Genomic DNA, 14,309 nt, shown 5'->3' on the forward strand with positions numbered 1-14,309 from the left:
ATATTATGCTAATTAAATCATCCCATGCTTAGGGCAAACAGAAAGTGGAGTAAAAATGGTTAATATACATAGAAATATATATCAAGATACAAAAGAATTTCATAATTATTTCTTCAAATCGTCATGTGATTGTAGCTGATAATTATAACTACCTCTTCCAATATCTGGTTTTTAATTTTTTCCTCACAGATAAGAGTGACTGACTTGAAATGCTAAGTAATAAATCTCCTCCAAATCTTCCTTTAATATCAAATTTTATGGTTACATTTTAAAATCAGATATAATCACTTATCCGTCAGTCACAAACAAAGGGAAAACATTTGCTAGAAGGCCAACTCTCCCAACGGGTGGTCATGCCTGTTCAAATATGGCCCAGAAACCACAAGCACAGGCAGCGCCGTCGGAGCCTCGGGATGTTGCAGCTGCGCTCTCAGGGCACAGGGCAGGGCCATAGGCACGGCCTTCATAGGCTGCCTTCATTCCACAGACCCCCTCACCCCCCGCCACACTGCTGTGGGCATTGATGTCTCCTCAGCTCAGTTACAAAAATTGCAAATCAAGAACCAACTGCCTGTTGCACTCAGAGGAGAAATGGACCAGGGTGGGTGTCTCAGCTAACTAGAAATCTCTACCTGTACCACCAGCCATGAGTCATTGGGACCTGCGCCAAAGAATGGTCAGTTTCAAAGACCCTCTCTCTACTTTCTTTTCCAGCTGTCTATTTGCCTTTTAGCCCTTTAACAGTAATTCAACCACTGAAAAAAATGAAAATAATGGAAGATTGATAGATACATAGCACATGATCATGTGACAGTGTGCAAGACTTCAGCGGTAACATCTGGGGGTTGACATGTCCTTAGTGGGCATCTTACAGACGTCATATCCTGTAGGAGTGCAGTATCAATAGCATGGTGTCTGGCGAGATCACATGCTTAACTTGGTTTATTTTACATATTAAGAAAGATTCTAGGACAGAATTTAAGGAGTGAGACTGAGAACTTTGAACTGATGGGGGAAAAATGTGACATGAAGGCCATTCTAGGACATGTGACCAACTGAGAGTGATCTACTTGTGTAGCAATGCATTGAGACCCTGACCCTCCTCAAAATCTAATAAAATTCAGTCAGATCTCAAAGATTGTTATTCTTGTTATAATTTCATACATACATAAAGAACTGAATAGCTTTTGAAAGTCAGAAGACTGTTCTTTTGTCATTTGATTTTGAAGCAGATTAAATTATTGTAAACCTTAAGCAGAACCCTAGAACCCTGTGCGGAAGAAAAAAGAGATGCACTATTGTTTTGAGTGGGATAGTCTTCACTGAGAAAGCCATAGATCTGTGAATTTTTTAAACTCCCTTAGATCCTGGATGAAGAAATATGAGTGCAAGGTGAATGAATGAACTTTAATCGACACAAGGGAGCAAAATCCAGTTTATTTTCAACGAGTTCCCAAAATTATACCACTGAAAATTATGGAAGCATGACAGCTGATTTAATTTTAATTTCTCTTCAGCTCAAACCTGTAATACCAATTGTTTTCTCCACACCCCTTTCACATATTGCCTTATTTACTGATCAATGAAAGAAAATTAAGCAAAGTCAAAGTCTGAGGTAAGTCAGACTCTTTCCTCATCTGTGCATAATCAGGTGGGCAATGCAACATGAGATACCCAATTTCCTGTGTGGGGAGCAGAATCACCCCCCAGGAACTACATAAACACCCTTCCAGGCTCTCAGAGACACTGAGCTCCCCGCTGGAGGCACAACTGCACACACGTGTCAGGGCACATACGTCCCATGGCGCCCTCCAGCCTGCTGTGGACCCTGGTGGCCTTCACCTGCTCTGGTAGGCCCGGGGCCAGGCGGAGGTGGGAGAATGGAAGGACAGCACCGGGCACAGGGTTCTAGGCATGGAGGAGGGGGCAGGAGGACTGGGGAAAAGCCAGCATGGGATGATTTGAATGTGGCTTATTTTTGTACAAGATTAATCTAAATCTATAATATTTTATTCACTGCATCTGCTCTGTTTTCTGTTTTTCCCTACAGGATCCAGTATTGCCCAGCGAGTTATTCAAGACCAGCCATCTGCAGCCACACAGGAAGGGCTGGAAGTCACCTTGAAATGTCGATATGAGACAAGTTGGAGTTACTACTATATTCACTGGTACAAGCAGCTTCCTGATGGAAAGATGACTTTCCTTATTTCTCAGTATTCTTCTAACGACAATGCAGTAAATGGTCGCTATTCTATAAACTTCCAGAAAACATTGAAATCCATCTCCCTCAACATTAAATCCTTAGAAGTGGGAGATTCAGCAAAATATTTCTGTGCTATCTGGGAACCCACTGTGTTTGAGGTGATAGTAAAAGCTGAACAAAAACCCCAGAGCTCAATAAAAGCAAGATCCCTGCACAGTAGCCAATCTGAAATCACACCTGCACATCCCAGACAGGGGATGGCAATGACTGTGGTTATTTCTTCTGTGTTCTGGAACAGGGGTTGACTTCTGAGTAAAACCTCCTTCTATGTTGTTTAGAAACAGTTGTCCAGAGTAGCTTTCTTCTAATATATTCTCAGGCTTGACTTTTTCACTTAAAGTCAGCAATACAGAACATGTGTATAGTTGCCTAATGTTGAAAAATCTGCCACATAATGACTTCAAGTGGCAGCTGCACTTAATGATGTTCATAAAACAAGCTGGGCCTAGTCATCTAGAACTATAATGAAAATTATTTCTTTAGTCATTTTCTGGTAGGCTTTATGTCAGTTAAGATGAGTCAGAGAAGTAGAACCAGTATGAGTGATGTAGAATAAGATTTCCTTATTCTAAATGCAAAGCTGCTGTGTTTGCATTGGCTACAAAGGTTGACTTTGTTATAAATCAGTTGGATTAATATTTGTAAGGGATCTTGGATGTGGACCAAACTTTGGACAAACTGATGTATTGTCCTTATGCTAGAACCCATGAAGACAGCTGGAACCCAGACAATCAAGCCACTGCTTATTTATTCTCACCCCCTCAATCTCATGGGGTGATTCCTTCAGGGGAAGTGGGTATCACTCTCATCCTGCTACATGCAGACCTGGCCCAAGACAGAGAGAGGCTGAGAGAGGAGACCTGGTGGGGGGGAGGGGCTGTGGGTCAGCAATAAGATGAGGGGCAGAGCAGGAGCAGGAAGTGTGAGTTGCCACCGTGCCTGGAGCTTGCACCAGCCTGTAGAAGACAAAACATGGCTGCTGTGTCACAGCTGCCCTCCGGATCTGGCACAAACCTCTGTGTGGCCAACCCTACCCTAAAAAATACAAGAAAACAAATTCTGGAGCTATATTCCCAGAAAGTTAAGTTGAAACAATATGAAGTTACCTCAGTGCCGTACCAAAAAAAAGCTAACCCTCCCCTTAAAGGAGGATGTTTATTTAATCATCTTTGGGTAAATTTCTTAGCTCTTCTTGCTCATTCACAATGTCCAATTAATATTTGTAGTTTAACACCGTGTTGACTGACCTTGTGATTAAGCGAAATAATTAACAAATAAGATTAACTAATAAGTAAATCTTAAGATGCTGCTTATATGCAGAGGAGAAAATGGAGGGAAAATGATTAATATACATATGAATATATTCATATAAAATTTTCCTAATTATTTCTGCAAATTGTCATGTGGTGTATCTGGTCTTTATAACTGCTTCTTTTATAACCCTTAGTTATTCATGCCCATTGCATGCACTTCCACTCACTGCTACAGCTGACTTTTATATAAAATATGTTTCTTTCAGGAGCAGTACTACATGGAATGCTATAACATGGAATAAGGAATTCTGCAAGTTCACCCACATGGTTTTGTAAAAATATTGCAAGCATACAAGGCAAACTGATATACAAGTTTGTATCCAAGTGTGTAATATTTTCAATATCCAAAGAAAATTGATACAATGTGTTTTGGAAAACAATCAAGAATGATACCTGCCTTTTTATTAGAAGTAATAAAAGTCACCAAAAGAAACCATTTCTAAAATGCTGAAACATAGCATATAAAAATTTCAAACTATTATATAAAATAAAATATTAATTTAAAAAATAATAAAAAAATAAAAAAATTCAAAGTAGCTTCCCATGAACATGAAAGTAAAACTTTTAATCTTTTTTGTTAAAAGTCACTGCTAAGAGTGTGGAAAGTCAATGAATAGTCTGCTCAAATTATATCTGCAATGGATATTTCTGGAAAAGGACTAAATGCAGAATATGTAGAAAGTTCATATAGATTAGTCAAAGTTTGGGGAAAACCAGACTCTTTTCTCATCTTTCCATAATCAAGGGCAATGCAACACGAGAAACCCTGTTTCCTGTGTGGAGAACAGCATCAAGCCTAGAACTGCATAAATGCCCTTCTAGGCCCTCAGAGGCACTGAGCTCTCAGCTGGAGGCACAACTGCACACACGTGTCAGGGCATACACGTCCCATGGTGCCCTCCAGCCTGCTGTGGGCCCTGGTGGCCTTCACCTGCTCTGGTAGGCCCAGGGCCAGGGTGGGGGTTGGGGAGGATGAAGGGATAGCACCGGGCACATGGTGCTTATCATGTAGGAGGAGGAGGAGAGGACTGGGAAAGGGCAAGCTTATGATGACTTTAATGTACTTTATCTTTGTATAAATTAGTCTAATTCCTGCAACACTTTAATAACTGTGTCAGCTCTGTTTTCTGTTGTTCTCCACAGGATCCAGTGTGGCTCAGAAAGAGTCTCAAGAACAACCAGCTACAACCTTGCAAGAAGGGTCAGCATTCACTGTGAACTCTCAATATGATACAAGTCAGAGTGAATACATTATTTCGTGGTATAAGCTGTCTCCTGATGGGAAGATCACTTTCCTTATTTCTCAGTATTCTAATAACAACAATGCAATACAGGGGCGCTATTTTATAAACTTCTGGAAAGCAGACAAAAGAATATCCCTCACCATTTCACCTTTACAATTGGATGATTCAGCAAAGTATTTCTGTTTTATTTTGGAACACACTGTGTTTGAAGTGATAGTAACAGCTGAACAAAAACACCAGAGCTCCATAAAAGCAAGAGCCCTGCTCAGGAGCCAAACTGCAATCATACCTTCATATCCCAGACAGGCAATGGCAGTGACTGTGGCTGCTTCATCTGTGGTCTGGATCAAGGGGTTGACTTCTAAGTAAAACCTCCTTCTGTGTTATTTTAAAACAGGTGTCCTGAGTAACTTTCTTCTAGCACATTCTCAGGCACGAATGTTTGACTTAAAATCAATCACATAGGATATGTGTATAGTTGCCTACATTGAAATAACTTACCCATAATAATTTCATGTAATAGCTACACTTAAAGATGCTCACATCACAAACTGTGACTAGTCATCTGGAATCATGATGAAAATAATTTCCTGAGGTCTTTCCTCTCAGGCTTTGAGTCACTTATGTTTAATCAGAGAAAAGACCAAAAGGGATCAATTACAAGGATTAGACCTCATGCCATTACTGGAACTGGTAAAAAAAAAAATACACATAAAGAGTTATATTTGTATTGGCTATAGAACTTGAATTTGTTATAAATCTCTTAGAGTAAAATTTGCAAGGTAACATGGATATGGACAAAAATTGGATAAATTGATCTGTAAGGATATACTAGAACCAATGAGGACAATTGGAACACAGAAGATCAAATAGCAACTTGTCCTTCTTTCACCAACCCAGTCTCACAGTGTGGCACCTTCAGGGGAAATGGGTATCACTTGCATCCTACTACATGCAGACCTGGCCCAAGACAGAGAGAAGCTGAGGAGACCTGGTGGGGAGACCTTATTGCTGTGAGTCAGCAATAAGATGAGGGGCAGATCAGTAGCAACACATGCGAGTTGCCACCATGCTCTAAGCCTGCACCAATCTGCAGAAGACAAAGCATGGATGCTGCATCACAGCTGCCCTTCAGATCTTGCACAAACCTCTGTGTGGCCAACCCTAACTTAAAAAATACAAAAAAAGCAAATTCTGGGGTTTATCTCCAAAAAGTTAAATTGAGACAATACAAGGTTGCCCCAGTGCACTGCCAAAAACAAGTTAGTCCTCCCCCACAAAGAGGGTCAAGTTCATTTATCCATTCTTGGGCAAAGTTCTTACCCCTTTTTGCTGAGTCACACAGTACCATTCATATCCTATATTTTAACCACTGTATTAACTTTATGATTTATAAAAATAATTAATCAATATGATTAATTAATGAATCTTATGCTACTGCATAGAGGCAAAAAGAAAGGGGAGTAAATATGGTTAACATAGACATAAATGTATTTATCACCAAGTTAAAAAAGATTCATAAGTATTTCTGCATATTGTCATGTGATTGTAGCTTTACTGAGAACTACCACTTCCATTACCCACTGTATAATCTCTCTGCCCACAGAAGCACCTCCACTCACTGCGTTCCTGACTTTGTATAAAACAAGCTCCTTATTCAGGAGCAACACATTGTGGAATGTGTTAAAGATGAATTAGAAATTCTGCAAGTCCCCTCCTATGATTTTGGCAGAAATATTTAAGGCATGGATGGTGAATCCATATTAAAAATATTGATTTTTTGGGGATTAAATCTTTTCAATTATCTACAGAAAATTGATACATCATATTTTGGGAAACATAATCAAGAATGATGCCTGACTTTTCATCAGAAATAATAGAAGTCACCAAGAGAAACCATTTTAAAGTGCAAAAATAAAGCTAATTTATTTTCAACCTAGATTCCCATGAAAAGTATAATATTAAATTCTTTCTTGAAAGTCACTGCTAAGAATATGTGTAGGGGCAGGATAGGGACAGAGCAGGTTATCTATGATCGGAGCAGATGGGGTATAGGAGGAGTCCTAGAGCCCTCGGTGGCTTTCTCAGGCTTTTACTGAGCTTTTACATGTGGTGCAGCAACAAGGTACATGGCAGGCAGAGGTGCCAGGGAGCCAGGAGGCCGGGGGGCCAGGAGGCCAAGAGGCCTCCAAGCCCCCAGCAAGTCTTCACTCTAGGCTTCTCTCTCTCTTCTGGCGTTCTCTCTCCCCTTCTCTCTCCTGCCTCTCTCCTGCTTCTGCTTCTCTTGGTGACTATCTCAATATTCCTCCCATGGCCCACAGAAGTAAATAAGACAGCTTATAGCAATGTAACAACTGCAAGTGCACATCAGGCAGGGCAATCCTAATGATGGGAGGGCAGAAAAGCCTGAAAACTATTTACCCTACAATACGGAAAGTCATACTTCCCTGGTGGCGTAGGGGTTAAGGCTGAGCACTAACATCACTGAGCCTGAGTTCCATCCCTGGCCAGGTTGCTGATCCACATGGCACAGCAGACCTCTCCTGTCTTGCCTACCCCTCTCAGCAGTGTATTTCAGTAAACTCACCTGTCCTGCTCTCCATTGTGTCTCTGGTGAGTGTTCTCATCTCCCAAACTTCTGTCCTACACCCCAGCTCTTCTACACAAAGTAAAGAAAGAATGTGGAAAGTCACGGCCCAGTGTGACACTGCACCTGTAATGCATATCTCTGGAAAAGGACTGAAATGCAGAACATGTAAAAAGTTAATATAAATCACTAAGGAAATTTAAAAAATAGTAAAATCTTGAGGAATGACTTCTGAAATGATATCCCATATTTTAATATGGAGTAGTTAATAAACAGAAAAAAAGCAGTTATTGGTGTTTACAGAATAGAAAAAAATAGAGTTCACTTAGAAAGGCAGGTTTTACTATGAAAAAAGAAAGTTGATATTTCTTGAGCTTATTCATATATCAGGACTAAGGTAACCATTTCATCCATTATCTAATTTAAATATCATCAACCTTAGAAGATAATTTCTATTGTTGCCACTTTTTATAGTTGTGAAAAGATACAGACCTTTCTGTAAGCACCTCTAACTTATATATTCACCTCTAACTTATATATTCACCTCTAACTTATATATTCACCTCTAACTTATATATTCAGCAGAGGGTAGCATCTCAGAGGGCTTCAGGGAGTGAGGTTTGGATAATGAGAATCAACTGACCCCAGAAGAGGTCTCAGTGATGGTGACATTTATGGTTTCAACTGGAAACCCCCCCAAAAAACAATCAAACAAACAAACAAAAAGTATATGCCAAAGCTAGGTACAAATTGCCCCGGGAAAATAGAGGAAATCATCTACTAACCAATTTATAGCTCTAAATGTTTTAACCAGTATCTCCCAGTTTTTGTGCTAGGGTGAATAGGGGCTGGAAGGAGAGATGATCTATTATTTTCAAATACTTGGAGCATTTTCTGTATCAGAACTTTGCCCGATGACTTGGCCCTCTCTGTAATACACCTCCCTCCCCGCCCCCCATATCTGCATGGTGCACCCCTCCACTTCCTTCATATCTGTATTCAAGTGTCACCACTTGGGACAGTGTTTAGCTAACTCTCTCTTCTCCCTGAGAACCAGGCTCCAGCACACTCCAAGCGTCAGGAAGGAAAGCAGCTCTTTGCTGTAGCGCTGCCCCTTAGTGTTGAGTGAAAATATTCTGTGAGCCTGACACTGGCCTTCTGCTGCCCTCCAGTGTTCCCTGGTTAGACTGTGGCCACGCTTGGTCCCCACAGGGGTTGCTGTTGCTGAATCAGGCAGTAACCTTCACACGGTAGAGAGAATTGTGGAGAACTGTCTGTTTTTAATTTTTTTTCCTCACAGATACGAAAGTATTGACTTCAAAATGACAAATATAACACATAGGATGTTTTGGGCTGGAGAATAATAGGGTTATCTTGGAGAAAAAACTTGGCATTAATGCACAAGGTGGGATAAAAAATGACAACCCTTTTGCCCTGTTGATAGGAAGATATTGGTGCAGATACTATGGAAAGCAGTGTGGGGGTTCTTGAGAAAATTAAAGATAAAATTACTATATGATCTAGCAATTGTACTCTGGATATATAGCAGAAACAAAAAAATCACTATATAAACATGATGTCTGATTCCCCCCACCCCCACCCCCGAGTCATTGCAGCATTATTTAAAAATGTTTTGTCATTGAAACAATGTTAAGGATTCATTAACAGACAAATAAGTAAATAAGAAACAGACACAAACAAGTGTGACTGAACACTTTGGAGCAATGTGATTAAAAAAAAAAGGTGACATCAGGACCATCTCAGGACATGGGACCTAGTCATTGCGATCTAATTGTGGAGGAAACGTAGCGAGCACCCTAGCCCTCTTCAGGGTCAAATAAATAACACTCAGTGTCAGACTTCAAGAGATAGTATGTTATTGCTGTTATAATTCGTAAACACATAAACAACTTATAGCTTTTGAAAGTCAGAAGGACTTATCTTTAGTCATTCGATTTTGATTCTGAAGCAGCTTCATTTATTGTAAAACTTGGGCAGAATCTTAGGACACAGTAAGGAAGAAGAAAGACACGTGGCAGTTGTTTTGAATAGAACAGTCTTCCCTGAAAAAACAGCACTTTGAATTTTTCAAAAAAATTCATTAGATTCTGGATAGAGAGAAATGAGTGCAAGGTAAATGAATGACTATTGAATAGACACAAAGAGGGGTGAAATGCATAATACATTCTATTTTCACTAGCACAAAATTATTCCACTTAATATTCTACTAAAATCATCAATGTGTGTCAGCTGATTCAATGCTCATTAACCTTCAGCTCAAACCTGTAATACTAATTGCTTTTTCACATTCAGCCTCACTTAAATATCAGGGAAGAGAAGCAGGCAAAATCCAAGTTTGGAGTGAGCCAGACTCTTTCTCATCTGTGCATAACCAGGTGGGCAATGCAACATGAGAAACCCTGTTTCCTGTGTGGGGAGCAGCATCACCCCTAGGAACTACATAAACACCCTTTCAGGCTCTCAGAGACACTGAGCTCCCCGCTGGAGGCACAATTGTACACACATGTTAGGGCACACACGCCCCATGGTGCCCTCCAGCCTGCTGTGGGCCCTGGTGGCCTTCACCTGCTCTGGTAGGCCCGGGGCCAGGTGGGGTGGGGAGGATGGAAGGACAGCACCGGGCTCAGGGTGCTTGGTGTGGGTGAGGGGAAGGAGGCCAGCATGGGATGATTTCAGTGTGGTTTGTTTTTGTGTAAGATTAGTCTAATTCTATAATATTTTATTCACTACCTCAGCTGTGTTTTCTGATTCTCCCTACAGGATCCAGCATGGCCCAGAAAGTTACTCAAAACCAGCCAAATATGTTCAAGCAAGAGGGGTCATCAGTTGACCTGAAGTGTCAGTATGAAACAAGTTGGACTGACTACTATCTTTATTGGTACAAGCAGCTTCCTGATGGAAGAATGACCTACATCATTAAACAGTATTCTTCTACCCAAAAAATGGGTGAAAAAATGGGTCGCTATTCTATAGACTTCCAGAAAACAGCCAATAACATCTTCCTCAACATTGTGTCTTTACAATTGGATGATTCAGCCAAGTATCTCTGTGCTCTCCAAGAGAGCACAGTGTTTGAAGTGATAGTAAAAGTTGAACAAAAAACCCAGACTGAATAAAGGCTAGGGCCCTGCTCAGGAGCCAAGCTAAAATCACACCTGCACATCCCAGACAGACAACGGCAGTGACTGCGGCTGCTTCTTCCGTGGTCTGGATAGGGGGATTGAATTCTGAGTAAAACCTCCTTCTACATCATGTGGAAAAAGGTGATCAGAGTAACTTTGTCCTAATAAATTCTCAGTCATGAATATTTGACTTAAAATTAAGCTTACAGAGAATATGTATTGTTGTCTTATGTTGAAAAATCTTGCCCCAGAATAATTTCAAGTGGCAGCTGCATTTAAAAATCTTCACATCACAAGCTTGCCCAGTCATCTGAAATCATCATGAAAATCACTTCCTGGCCCTTTCCTCTCAGGCTTTCTTCGTAGCACTCTGGGCGATGTTTTGTCTTTCTGGTAAATATAAGAAGAGCTGTAGACTCACACCAAACAATATTTGTGTACTCCTGACAACATACTGAATGTTTGAATTCAGAGGGCCCTTGGGTGCTTCTTAGACCTTTTAAGAACTTAAGCAGTTTTTATCATCAATGAATATACTTTCATTGCCATTACCACGCAAATTCCAATTCAATCCTGGAGAGATGACACAAGTCAGAAGATTATTTTGATTTCATTTGTTTGAGGGATGATTGCTATTGCAGGACTTGGTGGCTGTGACTTCTGTTTGTCTCTTATGTGGAAGCCAAGGACCAGGGTCCCATTTCAACTTAGAGTCAGTTTGGAGGCAAGAGAACAACCAAAATATGGATGAATATTTCCCACCACAGCTATAAATCTGTTTCAGATAAGCCCCCAGATTTTATCACAGATTGATTTACCAATCTTGGAAATTTTAAGTAATTAATCTCCTCCAATATTTCCTTTAATACAAACTATTTGCTCGTCCTTTGTCAGATATAGTCATTTATTATTCAATCACGAAAAAAGTCCAGATACCCAACTCATTCAGATGTGGCCCAGAGAAACCACACTCACAGGCAGCACTGTCTGAGCTGCAGAGCTTGTAGCTGTGCTGTTAGGCATAGGGCAGGGTCATTGGCACAGGGAGAAATGCTGCCTTCACGTGGTCCCCAGGTGCTGTGGGCATTGATAATCTCCTCAGCTCAGTTACAAAAATTGCAAATCAGAAATCAACTGCTTGTTGCACTCAAAAGTAAAGTGGGCCAGGGTGGGTGTCTCCACTAATTAGAACTCTCCCCCTGCACCACCCAGCCATGAGTTATTGGGAGGATCTTCATGTTTCACAGACCCTGTCTGTCATTCTTTTTCAGACATCTATTTGATTCTTTGTCCTTTTACATTAATTCATCTACTGAAACAATGAACATACCAGAAGACTGATCCCTCTGTAACTCTTAATCATGTAATAGTGTGCAAACTCAGCTCGCAACCTGTGGGGCTGACATGTATTGAGAGTATGCAATGACAGACATCACATCTGTGGTAGTGGAGTATAGGTTGTACAGTGCCACAGAGAGATCAGAATGCTAATTGGATTTAACTTTAGAAGTTAAAAAAAGAACCCAGTTATGGAATTTAACAAATGAGACTGAGCACTTTAGAGCAATGGGATAAAAAATGTGACATCAGGACAATTCCAGGACACACAACCTACAATTGCAATCTTTGGGGGGAGCAATAGTATGAACACCTGGACCCTCTTCAGAGTCTGGTAAACTCAATGTCAGGTTTCAAGAGATAACATGTTATTGCTGTTATAATTTCATAAACACATAGAGCAAGGTGTTCCTTCAGCTTGATAACAAAACCATCAGATATTTATCTTTTTTCTTCTGACTTATTTCTCTTAGCATAACCTCTTCCAGCCCCATCCATGTTGCCACAAAAGGCATGAGTTTACCTTTTTTGATTGTTGAGTAATATTCCATTGTGTGTATATATCACATCTTCTTGATACATTCACCAGTTTTGGGGTATTTAGGTTGTTTCCATATCTTGGCTATTGTAAATAGTGCTGCAAAAAATATAGGAGTGCAGGCTTCCTTCTGGATAAGAGTTTTGGTGTCCTTTGTGAAATCTCCCAGCGGGTGTCCAACAAAAACACACCCCAGAGGCAGCACTGTCTTGGCTATGGGACCTAGCCCCTGACAACAGGAGCACTGCCTGGGCACAGGGTGATGCTGCCAACACCTGCTCCCCCCCCTGCTGCTGGGGGCATTGATGGTCCCCTCAGCTCAGTTACAAAAATTGCAAACCAGGAATCAACTGCCTGTTGCTCTCAGGGTGATGTGGGCCAGTGCAGATGTCTCAGCTAATTAGAACTCTCTCCCTGCACTACCCAGTCATGAGTTACTGGGAACTGTGCCAAAGAATCTCTGTATTTTAAAGACCCTGTTTTCTCCCCCCAGATGTCAATTTTACTTTTTGATCTTTTTATATTAGTTCACCCACTGAAACAATGACATCAGTGGAAGATGGCCAGCTACATAGCAGGGGGCCTTGCAATAGCAGCAGCACTTCAGATAACAACTTCTGTGGGTTCACATGTACTAAGTTGCGCATCTTACAGAGAGCACATTGTAGGAGTGGATAGTAGATAGCGCTGTGTCATGTAGAGGTTTAGCAAGCTTATCTTGATTTGATATAACAAAGTAACAAAAAAATTCATCCATGGAATTTAACAAAGGAGGGTGAACACTTGGGACAAACATTGTAAAACATGACATAGGAGCCATTCTAGGACATGTGAGTGCTAAGTGACTATTTGTGCAGCAAGAGCCCCAAGACCCTGACCCTCCTCAGGTATAACAAATAAAACCCAGGGGCCTCCCTGGTGGCACAGGCAGTTGAGCGCAGTGCTGTGAAGCTGTCTGCAGCCTCTGCAGCATGGGTTCGATCCCGGCCTACTGAGGAGATACCCACATGGTGTGGCAGGCCTCTCCTGTCTCTCCCGCTGCTCCCCTGAGAAGTGTATTTCAGTCGAACCACCTGTTCTGTTCCTGCTCTGTCTCTGGTGAATCCTCTCACCCTCCCGCACATCTGGCCTATACCCTGGTTCTTGTACAAATAAATAAATATTAAAAAAAAAAAACCTCAGTATTAGTTTCAAAAGATGAACCTAACATGTTATTCCTGTTATTTTCATAAACACACAAAAACTGAATAGCTTTTGAAAGTCAAAAGACTGATCTTTTATCATTTGATTTTTCACTGGAAGCAGTCTTATTTATTGTAAGCCTTCAACAGAGCCCTCTAACCCAGTAGGAAAAAGAAAGAGACACACTAATTGTTTTTGAATAGTTTAGTCTTCACTGAGAAAACCACAGGTCTGTGAATTATCAAAAAATTTCAAGGAATTCATGATGGAGAGAAAGGAATGCAAGGTAAATTCATGACCATAAAATACATGAAAGGAGGGGGAATTCCATAATACAGTCTATTTTCAATGAGTTCACAAAATTATTGCCTCAAAATTTTCAGTGTATGTCAAATGATTCAATGTCCATTTTCCCACAGCTCAAAACTGTGCTATGAATTTCTTTTTTCATGCATCTTTATACCTACTGCTTCACTGAATTACCAAGGAAAGACAAGTGGACAATAATAAGGTTTGGGTGAAGCAGACTCTTTTCTCATGTGTGCATAACCAGGTGGGCAATGCAACACGAGAACCCTATTTCCTGTGTGGGGAGCAGCATCACCCCCAGGAACTACATAAACACCCTTCCAGACCTTCAGAGACACTGAGCTCCCTCCTGGAGGCACAACTGCACACACGTGTCAGGGCACACACACCCC

At 40.9% G+C, this 14,309-nt stretch overlaps 1 gene segment (V, D, J or C); it reads left to right on the forward strand.

Moving 5' to 3' along the window:
- The first annotated feature begins 9,952 nt into the window (after positions 1-9,952).
- LOC119238048 (T cell receptor delta variable 1-like) lies at positions 9,953-10,544 on the forward strand. The segment is given in 2 exon segments: positions 9,953-10,001; positions 10,189-10,544. Coding segments are annotated over 2 exon segments (405 nt in total).
- The last annotated feature ends 3,765 nt before the right edge of the window (positions 10,545-14,309 follow it).

The sequence above is a fragment of the Talpa occidentalis genome, unplaced genomic scaffold, assembly GCF_014898055.3.
Source record: "Talpa occidentalis isolate TD23 unplaced genomic scaffold, MPIMG_talOcc4v2.1 talOcc4.11, whole genome shotgun sequence".
NCBI classification, from domain to species: domain Eukaryota; kingdom Metazoa; phylum Chordata; class Mammalia; order Eulipotyphla; family Talpidae; genus Talpa; species Talpa occidentalis.